The 17478-nt window shown below is 41.3% G+C and overlaps 1 protein-coding gene and 1 pseudogene across 2 annotated transcripts in view; one reads left to right on the forward strand and one right to left on the reverse strand.

Annotated features, from left to right (window-relative positions):
* The first annotated feature begins 902 nt into the window (after window positions 1-902).
* The window catches only part of ENPP1 (ectonucleotide pyrophosphatase/phosphodiesterase 1), an 84945-nt gene continuing 68369 nt past the window's right edge, over window positions 903-17478 (forward strand). For both annotated transcript variants that reach the window (XR_010158200.1, XM_016956309.3), the window contains exon 1: window positions 903-1168. Coding sequence is in view for 1 of the 2 variants with exons in the window: in XM_016956309.3 (XP_016811798.2) it covers window positions 929-1168 (240 nt within the window). In the remaining variant the exon portion in view is untranslated. The remainder of the gene's footprint in view (window positions 1169-17478) is intronic.
* On the reverse strand, window positions 12593-12903 carry LOC129144325 (selenoprotein K-like; annotated as a pseudogene).

The following is a 17478-nucleotide window of genomic DNA, read 5'->3' on the forward strand; positions in this document are numbered from 1 at the left end:
GTGATTTTGCTAAGTGATGAGCCAGAAAATGTACAAGTTCCAGAATCAAAGGTAAAACAAAACCCACCAAGAATCAGCTCACTGTTAGCGTCCTAGTTGAAAAATAAGGCTTATCAAAGTATTTCAGATTGCATTAACACTTTTGATATTGCTAGGTATCAGTGTCAACCTCAGGAGAGGGCAACGCCAACTCCTGAAACCTTCAATACAGAAAGTCTAGAAAAATAAGCAAATATACATACAAACAATAGCGAGAAGACTCCAGAAACCACATAAAACCGTGGGAATCGAAATATCCCTTACATGTGTGTTCAGTGTATGTGAACCCACGTATTTTAAGTGGACGATTTCTCTCTCAGAGTACCGTAGGTAGTGGGGGACGGGGCGCAGAGGGGGAGAAACAGAAAGTCGCCTTCCTCCGTGGTTCATTTGCATTTCCATCCAGAAACTCACAGGTCGACCCCAAGACTCCACTCTCTCCCGCCTTTGAGAAGCCGGACCGGCATCGGCGGCTGCATCCTTCTCCTCCTCCCCGCTCTATTTTGGGGCCCCATGATCTCATGCCCTCTGCAGACCACACGCTGCAATTCCAGTCCAGCCCGCGCCGCGAGGCCACGCAGGGCGATTCCTGCAAGTGTCGGGAGGGTGGCCGGGGCGCGGGGAGGGGACGGCTTGGGGGGAAGTTTAAGACACGCCCACGTAAGGGACCCAAAATAACCGACACACAGAGTGCCCGAAATCAGACAGGAAGCCAAATAATCCGGGGCGTTGAGTCGCTTTGCCCTGACTGCGAGAGCCGGGTGTAGGGCGGGGAGCCAAGGGTCTGACCGCGAGGGGCGGGCGCGGCGGGAGGGGCGGGGCGGGGCGGCCGGCGCGGGGCCTATTAAAGGCGCGGCCGGGCAGCTGGGCCGAAGCGCCAGGGGCCACGATGGAGCGCGACGGCTGCGCGGGGGGCGGGAGCCGCGGCGGCGAGGGCGGGCGCGCTCCCCGGGAGGGCCCGGCGGGGAACGGCCGCGATCGGGGCCGCAGCCACGCTGCCGAGGCGCCCGGGGACCCGCAGGCGGCCGCGTCCTTGCTGGCCCCTATGGACGTGGGGGAGGAGCCGCTGGAGAAGGCGGTGCGCGCCCGCACTGCCAAGGACCCCAACACCTATAAAGTACTCTCGCTGGTAGGTCCGCGGCCAGGCCCCGGCGCCCGGGAGGGCTGGGAGTACGGGGAGGGCGGCGCCGAGCTCCTGCGCTCTCAGCGCAGTCAGCACCGGGCACCGGAGAGAGGCATGGTCCGGGAGTGCTTCTTCGCCCGCGCGCTCTCCTCCGCAGCCTTTGCAAGTGCCCTACACAGCCGCCCCTGCCAGGTACCTTGGCAGGGCAGGATGGTTCACTCTCACTTGAATTACGGATGCCTGTGAAAGCAGGCTGTTCAAAACGGTCATCCTTAGAAATACTCGACCCCCTGCCCCAGGAGAGTATGGGTTTTTAGAGGAGAAAAATGTCAAACGCGAAAGTTGTTGGTCTTAAGAAGGTGCATCAATGTGTTGCTTCTTTTAGGGGGCTCTGGGCGCAGTATACATGACTTCACTTGGGTTAACTGATTGCAGTTGAAGAGGTAGCGGAGCTCTTTAAGTTTTATTAGGAACTCTACGGAACACTTTTTCCCTTTCGCTCCGTTTTGGAATTTCCTTGCAGGTGCTCAGAAATTCCATGGATGTTCACATTATGTGACTGAAGAAACCTTTATGATTCTTTGCCCACTCTTCTAACCATAGGCTACACGGTTTGTGTTGCTAACAAAAGCTACTTATTACTCCTCTGCTATTTTGCTATGACATTTGCAGGACCCACAGTCAACTTCATGAAATGTGGGGGTTGGTTTTTATTCTGAATTCATGGTGGGAAGTGCTGATTGAGAGAAGGCCTGGATTCCTGGCTGTTATTATTTGCTGAGGCCTTGCGTAACTGTCCCTAAACCTCAATTTCTAATGTGTGAAAATGGGACAACATCAACTCCCTTGTGCATTGCATGGGATTATTGTGAAAATCAAGCTGAAGAATGTAGGTAGGGAAGTAAATTGAAAACAGCAAGGAAATAGAATCATTTTTATTGTATTATATGGAAATCACAGATTTCTATGTATAGTGTACCCTAAAATATATCCCCTTACATATGATTGAACAATGCTTTGTAGAAAAATTTCTAATTTTTCAAGTCTCCTTTCATTTTGTATGCATTTCCATTTTCACTATATCTGGGACATCATGGAGATGCTATAATACTTTGAGGAATCAATCTTCCTAGACTTAAGAGATGGTGCCGTATGCTTAGTATTTAAAAAGAAGCCTTAGTTTCAAAGAATAAGTACCCCAAGCCACATGATGTTTGCATCTCAAGATGCAAAACATCTTGCATCTCAAGTTTGCATCTTGTAACACTGTTTTGAGTCTATAATAACACAATATTGATGAGAACTTAGTCTCTTGAGTCACCTTTTAAAAATTTTGTTAATGAAAGACCTTAGCTTTTACAACCTGATCACTTAAATTGTTTAGTATTAATACCTTGAGGTGTTTCACACACAATGAGGTAGTCGATAATTGTATATGGAATCAGTGTGTAACTCTAGTGTGAAACCATTTCTACATGCCTATAAATCTTTACAGGTTTTCCAATTGCAAAATTCAGGTTTTAAATTTTTCTTGCTCATTTACTTATACATCCACAACAGATATCAGCAAAGGTCTACTTTTGGAATAAGGTGTCCAGTCTTTGAGACCTGCAGTCAACTGGTCAAACAGCATTCTGTGTGATGATGCTACTCTGGGCATTTGACATGGAAGTGTCCTAGGACTTACTTCCACAAGTAGGACTGTTATGGACCTTTTTTATCCATTAATTGGGGTCTTTTGCATCTATTGAATTGGAAAGAATTCTTACTTCATATCTTTCGATGGAACACTGTGAGACATTAACATACAAACGTTACCAAATAGACCTGGTGCGGTGACTCATACCTATTATCCCAGCACTTTGGGAACTTGAGGTGGTTCCATTGCTTGAGCCTAGGAGTTTGAGACCAGCCTGGGCAACATGATGAAACCCATCTCTACAAAAGATACAAAAATTAGCTGGGTATGGTAGCATGCGTCTATGTCCCAGCTACTTGGGAGGCTGACATGGGAGGTTCAGCTGAGCCAGGGAAAGTTAAGGCTGCAGTGAACTGTGATTGTGCCACTGCATTTCAGCTTGGGTGACACGGTGAGACCCTTTATTGTTGAAATTGCTATTTAACTACTGAACTGAAAGTGCAAACTCGTATTCTTCTTTCCCTTCCCTACTTCAATACCTTTTTCCCCCAACCCCTTCTCCCCCAAGAACTTCCCCAAATAATGGGCTTCCAAAGGGAAAAGGCCCCAAAAGCATCCTGACAATTGTCGTCAAAGAGCTCTGGGATATGTCTTCTAGAGAGGAGCTGCAATTATAGAATTCCTTTTGTTTTCAGATTAAACGTCAGCACACTTTTCATAAAGCTGCAGAAACAGATTGAACTAATTGCACCCTGGGGTTGGGATTAGGAGAGGCCCAGCACTATGATCCTCAGCTACACTGTTTTAATTTAGCAGGATAAATAGAAGAGTTGCCTTGCCTTGCAGAGGCAATCATGTTGCAGTGGCAATGTAATTTTTACATTACTCTGCAGTTTTCTCAGATAAACTAAAATGGTGTAGATGTGTGAGAGTGGATGAAGAAGTGAGGATTCTGTCCTACCCTGGCTTCTCCCCACTGTGGTGTTTGATCTTAGGAGAGGGCCACCAAGCTGTGCTTTAGAGGCTTTTGGCCCTGGGCCCTGGAATGCTTGTGCCTAGGTACTGAGCCAAACTGAGGAAAACAGCAAGAGGGAAAAACAAGTATTATTCTCTACATGTGTCAGTAGGTATGTTAAATATTAGATGCCTTTCCTTGGTTGTAAATGAAGTTTTGAACTGAAGTGTAGACTTCCACCGAGATGTGTTGACTTGGAGATGTATTTAAATATCCCTCTTGTTTCTTGGTGTGATTTTACAGTCATGTAATTCTCAACTACATTGCAATACATTTCTCCAGTTAGCTCCTCAAAAGCATTTTTTTTGTGTTGTTTGTGACCTTCTGCTATACTTATGAATACATATATCTGTGTATCTGTGTATGTGTAAAGGGCTTGCGTATGGGTGGTGGTCACTGAAGACTACTTTCATGTTTCAGTGAAAGAGTTCTTTAAAAAAACATATATATATATATATATATGTAGAGAGTCCGTTTGGCTCAAGTTTGAGGACTGCAACCCAGGAGCATAGATTCAAGTTGCCCTGAGTAGATGCTCCTATTAGCAGCAGTTACAAATGGGTTTTTAAAGGAAAAAGGAAGAGGCAGTTCCTAAGTTGTTTATCAAGCATTCATGTTACAATAACAAGCTATTGGTTGGCTATACATTGTTCTTTGTATCACACATTCCAGGAACATGAAGATAGTGGGTGAGGCAGCTGTCAGGAACAAAATGCTTTTAAAGAATTGCCCCTGGGAATGGGTGCAGTGATGTGACTGAAGTCCCATGCTCATGTCCCTCTGGGCCTGATAAATTTTGCATAGTTCGCGTATCTCAGACTGCTCTGAGCAATTTTTCTTTCTCATTTCCTCCTTTTAATAAAAATCTTTCTCTTCTTAAAATACTGATGATCAACGTTTTGGATGTAAGTTTGTCCCACATTGCTGGGAAGGCTCATTTCCGGATAGTCTTGTCCCATGTCAGAGGGAATGAGATGGGCAGAAGTACTATCACTTAAGAACTTAGTGAGGTTCCAAGGCTGAATTGGTAGGCAACAATTCAGGGATTGGATTGAAAAATAAGGGGACAGAGCAGCGGGATTTCAAGTCATTCACTTACACTGGAGTTGAGGTATGTTGGGTCATTTCTAAGCATCTAGCTATTATGATGAGTTTTTTGTTATAGAATTTTGTGGTAGACTTTAGACATCTAGAAATACAAAGCATAATCAATTTAAGAATCAAAAGGATGACACAAATAAGGACAATTATCAACAAAACAACTTGAAATACAAATATGAAAAGTGTTCCTATTCCTGAAGGTAACCAAATGAATATTTTAATCCACTTCTTGTCCTGGTCTAAAGAACAAAGTGTTGAAGATCTCCACTGAGGAAGATGTCCACTCAGGCAGGGCAGCCTGATATTGGCCCTTCTAATGTGCCTAGGAGTCCTTTATTTGATGGTATTTTCTATTAAACAAAATCTTCCAGGTTGGAGACCATGATCTTTGATGTTTTTGTCTCCTAAGAGCTTGCTGTTAAAAGAATCCTTAATTAATTTAGAATTTTCAGTGAGAAACTTATAAGGCCTTGACAATAGTGAAGAGTATCACCTTGTTAATGGAAAAACCAAACTCTGTAAAATATTTTAAAGAGCTTTATCCTGAGCCAAGATGAGTCACTGTGGCTCAGGGAAACACTTTCTCAAGGAGTCCTGAGAACGTGCACCTGAGGCAGTTGGATTACTGTTTGTTTTTATATATTTCAGGGAGGCAGGAGTTACTGGCAAAGACATAAATCAGTACATGAAAAGTATACATTGATTCCATATGAAAAGGTGGGATATCTTAAAGCAAGTGCTTACAGGTTATTTATTCAGCATATTCAGAGATTTTTTTTTTTTTTTTTTGAGACAGTCTTGCGCTGTCACCCAGGCTAGAGTGCAATAGCACAATCTCGGCCCACTGCAACCTCCTGCTCCCGGGTTCAAGCGATTCTCCTGTCTCAGCCTCCCAAGTAGCTGGGATTACAGGCACACACCACCACTCCTGGCTAATTTTTTTGTATTTTAGTAGAGACGGGTTTTCACTTTGTTGCCCAGGCTGGTCTTGAACTCCTGAGCTCAGGAATTTCACCCACCTCAGCCTCCCAAAGTGCTATGATTATAGGCGTGAGCCACTTTGCCCGGTGATTCGGAGATTCTTTAATTTGCAAATGATTAAAGGAGTAAGGCTCTGTCTAAAACTTGGAATCAACAGAAAGGGCTGTTGTGGCTGTGTGTGATGGCTCATGCCTGTAATCCCAGCATTTTGGGAGGCTGAGGCAGGCGGGATCATTTGAGGTCAGGAGTTCAAGACCAGAATGACCAACATGGTGAAATGCCTTCAAAAAAAGGGTGAAACCCCTTTTTTTGTAAAAATACAAAAAAAAATTAGCAGGGCATGGTAGTACATGCCTGTAGTGCCAACCACTTGGGAGGCTGAAGCAGGAGAATCGCTTGAACCTGGGAGGCGGAGGTTGCAGTGAGCCGAGATTGCACCATTACACTCCAGCCTAGGCGACAGAGCAAGACTCTGTCTCAAAAAAAAAAAAAAGGGATGTTGTAAGTTAAGCATGATGCTATGTAGCAAAATTGATGGGTGTGCAGACATGACTTAACCCTCTCCTTGCATACCCTTAAGGTCTTGTTTATAACTTGATGTCTTATTGCCACAGAGATGTTTTTGCGGTCTTATTTCTATTGTAACATTAATGCTGGTCAATTGTTACGCCTCAACTCCAAAAGGGAGGGAGTATAATGAAGTGCGTTTGACCTCTCTTCCTATTTTGACTGAGAGCTCAGTTTTTGAGGTTTCTCTGGGGTCTCCTTGGCAGAGAGTGGGTCCACTCTGTTGGTCAAGGGCTTTGGATTTTATTTTTAGTTTACAACTTTTCAGGAGAGCTGGTTCATAGTCTCCTTCATCCAGGTGCATGGATCTTTCCATTCTTATTTCAAAAGGAGAAAGCTGATGTTTTCCAAGCAGGGTAGAATGTAAGTTAAGCAAATGGAAGAGCCTTAGGCCAGGGAAGGTTAAAGCTTTCTGTAAGCTTTGCCAATTAACTTTTCATGATTCCATTTATTTATTCTTCCACTCTGGAAGACTGAGTGTGGTTTGCACAATGGAAATGCCGATCCATCCAGTCTCAATCAGCTTCAACCACACAAGATAAGATTTCTGGCGGAGCATAGAGGCTAATGCCTGAAATCCCAGAACTTTGGGAGGCTGATGTGGGAGGATTGCTTGAGCTCAAGAGTTCACGACCTACCTGGGCAACACAGTGAGACCTCATCTCCACAACATGTGGTAGGACTTCCAAAAATGGAGAATGCAATGAGTTCATGCTGGTACCAAGCACTGATTTTAGAGAAAAACACCAGGTGGTGGTGGGAAGTCACTGTGAATCCTGCTGACCTAAAGAAAAAAAAAACCAAGGCAAAATTAATATAATTATAGAGCTTTATTTGGGCCAAGTTTGAGGAATACAACCCAGGAGCATAGATTCAAGTTGCCCTGAGTATATGCTGTGAAAGAGTTCTTTATAAGAGGCAGAAGCTGGCATTATTTGAGATTTGGGTGTAAAAATTATAATTCAATTGGCTTCCTTTTCCTTCCCTTATAATCCATTATCTTAACTCTAGAATATGGAAGGAAGAATGTTCAAGCTAAGTCTCTGCTCTTAATCAGACTTGGAGTTGACATTGCTCCTTTGGTTTATAAAATTTGTTATCTGTCCAGCCATAGTTGAACATTTTAATTTCAGAATAACCAGAGCATCTTAAGAGGCCAGAGAAGTGTTCTCTGTGTCCCTTATGGTATTTGTTTCACATGTTCTAATAAAATACATAAAGGATTCCTAGGAACCCAAGACTGTTGTTTTTACTATTAGGCAGAGGATAGTACCTGACACCCAATGTCAGCTTTTAATTGCTTAAATGAATGTACTGCATTTTTTGTTAGACTGAGCCACACTTTGATTTGGAAAAGGGGAAGATGGGAAGACTAAATACACAAGCAGGGACCCATAGGGTCTGTGATGGTCAGGAATCCACATAGAGATAACACTTGGGTATAAATTCAGGGGTAAGATTAAAACTAGGATATAATTTTATTTGGGTATAGGGAGATGGAGGAGATAGTGAAGGAACAGAAGTACCCAACTAAGGTGAAGGTGCCTAAGAAGAAGGCAGACGGGGCCTCTGTGATAACGTGGATTCAGAATCAGAAATCTAGTCAGTGAACATTCTCTCAGGTACAGACACTCCAAGTGTGGCAGTCGGCATGTATGAAGGAGAGCCTCCTTCACTTACACCAAGGCCTCTTTGGTTTTGATAACTTTGCTGCCACACCCTGAATTCAGTCTTTGTGATTCTTCGCTCTTCTTCAGCATTGCTTTCTGTCCCTTCTTTTCTTCTGCCTTGAATCTTGTTCTGGTATTTCTTTCTCACCATTTGTAGCTCAGCTGTTTCCACTCCATGTTGTCTCTTTCTCAAGGATACGTAGCTACTGTTTCAAAAGCACTTTGCTAATTTCTATTTCACTTGTTTAGTTAACTTTGGACACTCAGTTTTGTCATCTCCTGCCCCCATCATATCCTAATCATGACTCTGAAGAAAATCCTTGGTGGTCACATTGAGAGACCTTATGTGTTCTGTATAATAAAGAACTGGGGGCCATTAACCTTTCTAGAGCATTTACAGAAATTTTTATCTATCAGCCTTTTTTTTTTTTTTTGAGACGGAGTTTCACTTTGTAGTGCAGGCTGAAGTGCTTGGCTCACTGCAACCTCTGTCTGCCTCCCGGGTTCAAGTGATTATCCTGCCTTAGCCTCCTGAGTAGCTGGGATTACAGGCGCGCACCACCACACCTGGCTAATTTTTTTTTTTTTTTTGTATTTTTAGTAGAGACAGGGTTTTGCCATGTTGGCCAGGCTGGTCTTGAACTCCTGACCTCAAGTGATCTGCCCGCCTCGGCCTCCCAAAGTGCTGGGATTACAGGCGTGAGCCACCACGCCCGGCTGTATCAGCTTTTCATCTTCATCCAGCTGACTCTTTTTATCTTAAGTAGCAATATTAAAGGTAAATGAAAATAGTTTCATATTCAATTTTGCTCTCAAGTTTGATGACTACCATTGTAAAATATTTGTGTGACATTTAAGATACAGCAAATGTATTTCATCTATATTGTGGCCTTTTTGTACAAGCCAGAGAACTTTATCATGATTTATAACTTCTTTTTTTTTCTTACTATGGGGAGAGGCATTTAAGTTCCAGACAACTTAGGAACAAATAAGCATTTGGAATACAACTTGTAATTAGAGATCTGCTTTTGGTTAAAATAAGCATGCCTCCATCAACCATAAAATACCCCCCAAACAAGAAAAAATAAACAAGAAACCTTTTAGCAAATGAGCTCAGGGCCGAACATAGATTACTCTTCTAAGCATAAATCTTGTGCAACAAAACCTGATACTCAGAATTCTGACCCAGCTCGAAAATCCCTTGTCATCAGATAAAAACTAAGTTATGCATTTACCAAGGAAAGACAATGTAGGAACACATTTAAGGTTTTTCAAAAGAGTGACCAGAATGTTCAGTTAAATATTAACGAGAAGACTATTTTCTGAGTATTCTAGTTATCTGAGATTTAGTTGCAAGAATTAAGATATCTGTAGTGTCTTTGAAAAATTATTTTTACCTTTTTTTACTTTTAGTTTTTAGAAGAAGTGTTGGTAGAAGTGTAGGTGGTAGAAGTTTAGATGGTTATAATCATTTTTGTAGCACTTGGCAGCTTTAAAAAGCATTTCCCATATATTTTTGATTGATCCTCAATACTCAACAACTGTGAAATAGGAAAGTATGATGACAGTCAATTCTGCTTTACAGATAAGGAATCTGAGGCTCAGTCAGGGATTCAGTCAGGTTTCCATGCAGACATTATTGTGCATAAAAACCACCTGGGAAGTGTTAAAGACAGAGATTCCTAGGCTCCAATCTCAGTGATTATGATTTAATAGATTTGGAATGGACCCAAAGAATCCTCACTTTCTAACAAGCACCTCAAGTTATTCAGATGTAGGTAGTTGATTTACTCTACTTCTAGCAACAATGGGCTAAATTTATAGGCAAAAGCCACACCATTAGTACATAATAGACTATCATGGTAACTGGAAGGACTTTTATCTACAGATTTTTATCATGGACTAATAGCTAATGCCATCCCATTCATTAGCTAAATGTTATATCCTATTCATCAAGCTTGGCCTGCTGTTGGCTTTCCAACTCTCCTTTGCCTGCTTCAGTATAACAATATGTAATTAGAACCTAAGAAATTTCTGGTGTGGTGATGCTAAAGATTGCCTCTATATTGAGATATATATGTGTCTTTGGTAGTTCAGTGATGAGATTTTCCTGGGTGGAAGCCAAAATTAGTGCACTTTATTAGTGTGAAGTCAACAATCAGCTGTTTCTGGGAGCTTCCAAAGTAGGTATACTTTTGCGAAATTGTGCTTTTCTTCTTAGTTTGAGTTTCCTTCTTGGCTTATTTTGAAATGTAGTAGAATAGAAAAATAGAGAGTTTTGATAGAAAGTGATTTTGGGATGTGTGGTGGCTCATGCCTCTAAAGGAGACCGAGGCAGGAGAATCACTTGAGGCCATAATTTAAGATCAGCCTGGGCAATATAATGAAACCCCATGTCTGTCTCTCTCTCTCTCTCCATCTCTCGCTGTCTCTCTTTCTTTCTCTCTCTCCATATACACACACACACACACACACGTGTGTATGTACATATCTCCATATTTTATATATATGTATAATATGCATAAGAAAATCATTTTGGAGGAAGTAAATTGTCACAGCGAATTGTCACAAGTGTTTCTCATTTATGGATTGACCATTTTCTCACCGTATTTCAGGACTTTGCACAGACTTAGCTGGCAAACATCCTATAACAGGTGTGATTTGAGAGTCTTAAAAAAAAATCACTATCTTGGTTTTCAGGTGAATATTTTTGAGAAACTAGCTTGTTCCTAAAGGTGTGTTTCCCAATCCCTCTCCTGCTTAGAAAGCTTTTTTTGACGTTAGCAAGCATCTGGGGGATCTTGATGATCTCTTATGGTTAGAGAGAGAGAATTGAAAAGAAACTCAGTAGATTAAGACATTATTTGCCCTTTCACTGTGTTGACTTTTACACCGTGGTATTAAAGGAGTGATGGCACCTTAGCAGACGTCATTGCAATGACACCAATTGTACAAGTAGTCGTGCACTTGCAATAAAAAAAAAGCCATTTCACTAAAAAGAACACCTTAGATGAAGCAATAAAAATGTCCTTGATGAGGCTGGTCGCGGTGGCTCACGTTTGTAATCCTTGCACTTTGGGAGGCCGAGGCGGGTGGATCACGAGGTCAGGAGATCGAGACCATCCTGGCTAACAGGGTGAAATGCCATCTCTACTAAAAATACAAAAAAAATTAGCCGGGCATGGTGGTGGGCACCTGTAGTCCCAGCTACTTGGGAGGCTGAGGCAGGAGAATGGCATGGACCCAGGAGGCGGAGGTTGCAGTGAGCCGAGATCGTGCCACTGCACTCCAGCCTGGGTGACAGAGCGAGACTCTGTCTCAAAAAAAAACAAAAAAAGTCCTTGATGAAGCAGATTTAATAATCTGAAACCTAGATTACTTGTCTTTTTGATATTCTATGTGACACAATTGGAAGTATGCATGTAGCATATCTGCTGCATACTGAAGTACTGTTTTCTAGAGGAAAAGCAGCTGTGCAGTTGTTTAAGTTGCAAGCTGAACTAATTTTTTTTTCAAAGAACACCATTTTTATTTGAAAGAACTGACAAGATTTTTATTTAGACTTATTTATTTGACATATTTTCTCAAAAATGAGTGATGTTAGCTTGTCCCTTCAAGGAAAACCTATGAAGCTATCAGCTGTCTATGATAAAATCTGAGCTTCCAAGCAAAAATTAGAATTTTGAAAAACCTGTATTTGCCATTTGAGTGTAACAGCTTCCTGATCCTTACACAAAATTGATGAAGATAGCGAGGAATGTGGTTTTTTTTCATGTTGTTTAATGACATGCGTTAACATTTGGAAGAATGATAGAACTTAGTGAACCAATATTTTCCAAAGGATGAGTGGATGATGTTACAAAATTATGCATTGGTATAATTTCCATTCAAAGTGCAAGATAGACTAATGGATTTTAATGTAACAGTATGTAAAGTTCAGTAATACCTTTTCCATTTTTATGCCATAATTTACTTTTTTCAAAAGACAAATATAAGATAAAAATTAATTCAAGAGCACAGATATATGCATTCTATCGAAATGAATACAATGTGATTTATAAATGAGAACAAATTACCAATGAACAGTATTTCAGAAGTTGAAAAGGTGACACTAAATGTTAAATACACGGCCTTTTAGTTATATTCTTCAGATTCAGTTTTTTTGTGAATTTAATATAAAGATGAGGAGTTCATTTTGCAACCTAAAAATACTTACTTATTGAAACTATATTAATACTTTAATAAACTATACAAAAAAGATAATGAGACAAACGTGCATTTGTGGAACTGCATGTCAGTCAGCCAGTTCCCTGCAGAGGGAATTCCCAGCATTACCTCATTCATCTGTGAGGACACAGAGCAGTCCCTATTTAGACACACACATTTGTCAACTGCTCCAGCATGGCCAGCCCCCCACTTCTTGATGGTTTCTTTCTGCTATGAATATGCATGTCCAGTTGTCTGCTTCGTAGAGCAGACATTTACCTTCCTCATCCACCAGCCATTGGAGGAGGACTGGGGCCACGCAAATGATTGATTCGACCAATTCTTTGGGGAGAGTTTCCCAGTGGCCCTCTTCCATCATCATATCTGGAATCAGATGAGTTTCCATAGCTTCTTTTTTTTTTTTCGCATCTTGCTGAAGCAGAGTTTTGAAAAGCAAAACCACAAACTCAGCTGTTCCTCATAAGAAATCTGTTATCAAAGATAATCTCCATGGAGACTGACTCCAGCTGTCCAGCACTTGTCCATTCGCGATGTAAACCATCTTGCCCCCCTTCCCTGCTTCAGAGCGACTGGCCATAGTTTAAGAAATTACTACTTTTAGAATTTTGGTGTGGTTTTAAAGAAGAATGTCCATAATCATCTGAAAAGGCATCTTAGGGTTGTTAGTAACTTTTAGAAGTATAATGGGATCCTGATAAGAAAAATTTCGTGAATATATTTACAAATATTTAGGAAATAGGTGTACATTCAGTAATATTTTCAGTAATATTTTTCAGAACTAGGGGACGTGAGGGCGATCTGGCTGTGACTTCTATCACCCCATTGATCGCCAGGGCTGATTTGGCTATCTGGCTGGCTAGGCGGGTGTCCCCTTCCTCCCTCACTACTCCACGTGTGTCCCTCCCGAAGATGTGCGCTCGGTTGAAGAAGATGACCATCTTCCATAGATGAGAACCAGTCTTTGGTCAAGGGTATATGAATAGGTGCACTCCCCTGCTAGAACCTCCAAACAAACTCTCAAGAACTAGGGAGAGGAGAGTGAAAATTAACCTAGTTACAATGATTGTATCCTTACATTCTTCTATAAATTTCAAAATACTTCTACATCTCCTACCTCATTAGTCCAAACCACAGCTCTGCTGTTATCCGTCCCCATGTTAGAGATGAAAAAATCATGGCTCAGAGAAAGTTTGGAGACTTTCCAAGATCACAAAATTAATAATTCTGTTGATCTCATCTCTGTAGTTTATTGGTGAATAGTTTTGGAGTCAGACAAAATCAGGTTTAAATCCTGCTACGGTTACTAGCTGTTTGAATATAGACAAAAAAGTTTCCTAAATAGTACCACAACTGTAGCATAGAGACAAAATCATATTAGAGTGTGTTAGGAGAAGTAAATTATATAATGTGTACAAAATGGTGCATAATATGCCCTGAATAAGTGTTTTTTTCTTGTTATTGTTGATAAGCTTCAATGTGACAGAATTTTTTATTTTACCTTACTCAGAAGGCACTTTACATCCTTAACTACCCAAAGTGTGGTCTGCAGACTGACATATCAGCATTATCCTCTTAGTATTTGTAAGAAATGCAGAATCTTGGGCCCCACCCCAGACCTACTAAACCAAGATCTGCATTTTCATAGATCCTCAGAGGTTTGTCTGAACAATTAAGTTTGAGTATCAGCACTCCATAAGGCTGTGAGACAGCACAGAAGGCACCACATCTGGAATTTCTGTAGCTGGGAATTCTAATTAACCCTCGCTGTGCCACTGACTTCATACATGATGTTGTGATTAGAAACCTAAAACAAAATGAAAAAACTCAGTGGGCCTCCATGACCTCAACTGTGGTTGCATTAGGTTGAATTGGTGCTACTGCTGGTTGCATTTGGCCCCTTTCCTTCCGTGAACCTCAGTGGCACATGGATACAAGTAGCCCCATTGCTCTTGCACATATAGAACACGGCATAGTCTCCTCCCTTTGCATATGCCATCTCTGTCTTTCAGGAACCTGCCTGTGCTCTCGTGTGTTGCTTATAATTTAATTGCCTTCTTTTACTCTGCACTGGCTTGTCCTTTAATTGCTCTTTATTGCCCTTAGCGTTGCCAATCTTCTGTCTTTGCTGTTACCTGATAACATTCAGATGTTTTTCCAATTCAGCCATCCATCTATCAAAATATCATGTAGATGGTGCTTTCCATCGCACGATCAATGGAACTATCCAATTCCAAGTTTCCACTGCAGTCCCCTCTCAACAATCAACGGTATACTTGACACAAAACCAAAACAAAGGAATCTTATACCAACGCTTTTTCAGGTGATGTAAAATCAGGTTAAATGTCCTTGGCCCAGAGTTTATTCCATAATACTTCATCATCCAAACACACTAGCTTCCTATAAACTGCCACCCAGCACCATTTCGATTAGAATCTCTGGGATACTAGGAAACAGGTGAATGAAATATTCATGTGGGAACAGTGTGGTTTAGGAGCATTATGAGTAGACTCTGTTGGTCTTACCTACTTTTGGATTAGTCGGGGAAATAAGCAGGAAACAACTCTACTTGGACACGATTTATTTGAATACCTTACTAATCAGCACAAAGGAGGTAAATGTGAAGAATATTGACATATATAAGTATTTATACATTTGTTATCTCTTAGAAACTTTCAAAGAAAAAGAATATTGAGTATTATGGAATGATTCAAGCAAAGGTCTTCAGAGACAGGGTTCACGTAAAGGGTCTAAACTGGAATCACAGGAATCATTTGCTATGTGACCTTTGAACAATTACTTTCTTTCTTTGACTTTCAGTTTCCTTAACCGTAATATGAGGAGTTGGATTAGATGGGTTCCTTCTAGTTCCAAAATATTTGTTTTGAGAGCTTATAATATTTTCCCCATTGCTATAAAAATACTATCTATTGCAAAAAATTCAGAAAATATAAAGAAGTATAAAGAAGAAAATGAAAATTGCTCTTGGGTTTTTTCCCCTCCAGGACTTTTCTATGTGTACATATCACTTTTTTAAAAAAAAAACAAAGATGAGATCACTTTGTGTGTATTATTCTGTTGCCTTTTTTCATTTATATTCCATTATGAAAGTTTACCATTGATAGACAGCTTTCTAATGTACTTTTCATAAGTAGGATTTTGAGACTTTTTAGTATCCTCAATTCAATAGGTAATCTTTGAAACTATTTCTATGCATACTTTAGACATTCTCAGTCCCCAAGAATTTCCAGCTTTTTGGTACATGTTTGTTTTCTGTTTTATTCATTCCTCAGCTCCATCTCTATTGCTTATGTCTCTTTTTCATGGTTAAATTACTAGTTTTTCTAAAATAATAGCTTCTCTGCATTATGTTTCTGCTCAGAATTTTTCCGGGACTGCCACAGCACACAATGAGAAAATATATACTCCTAAGCCGAGACTAGTTTTTATTTCCCACACGCGGGGTAACAGTAGACGTTAATCACTGTAGGGCTCACCATGAATAGTTTCATCCATTCGTAGCAGTGCTGAAAGTCTGTGACATATGTGTTCAGTCATTTATGAGTTAATATTTGTCAACCACTTAGAGTAGACCCTTGCTGGTAGTAAGTGCTATGTGTGTTTGTTAAATACATACATACCTATTTGTGTTTACTATTTGTCCGGCCCTATGCTAAAGACTTATCTCCTTTAATGGGTACAGTTCTGTGAGGTAGGAGGGAGCAAATCTGTTGGCTTGGGAGTGTCTGGCCTAACTCCCATACCTCAGTGGGACTCAGTATCCTATATGATGTATAGTACATGCAATATTATGTGCATACTTTGTATTTAGGAGATTGTAGGGCTCAGATATGTTTCAGTCAACTGCTGCTGTGATGGCACTTTGCCCATTTAGAGAGTCAAAAAAGGACTGAAGATGCATATCTCTCTTCAGCATTCCACACCTCTGAAGCACGCCTTCTATGACATTCAGCTCAGCCTTGTACAGTTCTCCAAATACACTTTGTACAGATTATATCTGTTTTCTACCCCACCATGATTTTTTTAACCTCTCCTTTTCTCACCCAACATCAGGCACCCACCAAGACCCAACTCAATGTGTCCTCTCAAATGAAACATTCTTTAGATGCTCTTTGGCCCCATCTCCCTGTCCCAGAACCACTCAATTGCTACTGAATCCTGTTGAGGCCATAGAGCTTAGTGAGTAAGGGCCAGACCCTGGAGCCAGAGTGCTGGAGTGTAAATCGCATCTCTGCCAATAATTGCTTTGGGTCTTTGGGCAGGTCCCTTAACTTCTCTGTGTCATAGCTTCCTTGCCTATTAAATGGGGATAATAGTAGTAGTACCTCATAGGTTTGTTTTGAGGGTTAGATGGATTCATATTTATAAACTAATGAGAAGAGTGCCTGATAGTAGATGCTAGATCAGGGTTCAATATTGTTATTGCTATGGTTTGTAACTTATTTAACAAATATGTAGAGTTTTTACTGTGTGGGCAGTCTGGTGCAAGAGGCTGGGGGCTAAATGGTCAAAGGGAAAGTTTACTTACTGTCTGTTTTTTGGGTTTTATCTGAGGGGACCAGATATTTATCGAAGAATTACACAAGAATATCTCAAGTTGCAGCTGAAATAAGTGCAGCCCAGAAGCTGTGTACATAGCGAGGGGGAATTAGCCTTGTCCAGGAGGTCTGAGAAGGCATTTCTTAGGAAGTGACAGGCGAGCAGAAGAGGATTATGAGAAAAGGCAGCAGCAGGGGAAAGGCCCTGGGAGAAGAGACGACATGTCCCATCCCAGAGCTTGGAGGAGGCCAGGATGGCTGGTGTGCAGCGCTGAGTGGAGTGTAATGGGGATGAGGTGGGAAATGTTGCCAGAGCCATCTCCAGGCAGGATTTGTTGTTGTTGTTGTTGTTGTTGTTGTTGTTGTTGTTGTTGTTGTTTGAGACGGAGTCTCTCTCTGTCATCCAGGCTGTAGTGCAGTGGCGCCATCTCGGCTCACTGCAACCTCTGCCTCCCAGGTTCAAGCGATTCTCCTGCCTCAGCCTCCCGAGTAGCTGGGATTATAGGTGCTCGTCACCATGCCCAGCTAATTTTTTGTATTTTTAGTAGAGACGGGGTTTC

This window comes from Pan troglodytes, chromosome 5 (assembly GCF_028858775.2).
Source record: "Pan troglodytes isolate AG18354 chromosome 5, NHGRI_mPanTro3-v2.0_pri, whole genome shotgun sequence".
In the NCBI taxonomy this organism is placed as follows: Eukaryota; Metazoa; Chordata; class Mammalia; order Primates; family Hominidae; genus Pan; species Pan troglodytes.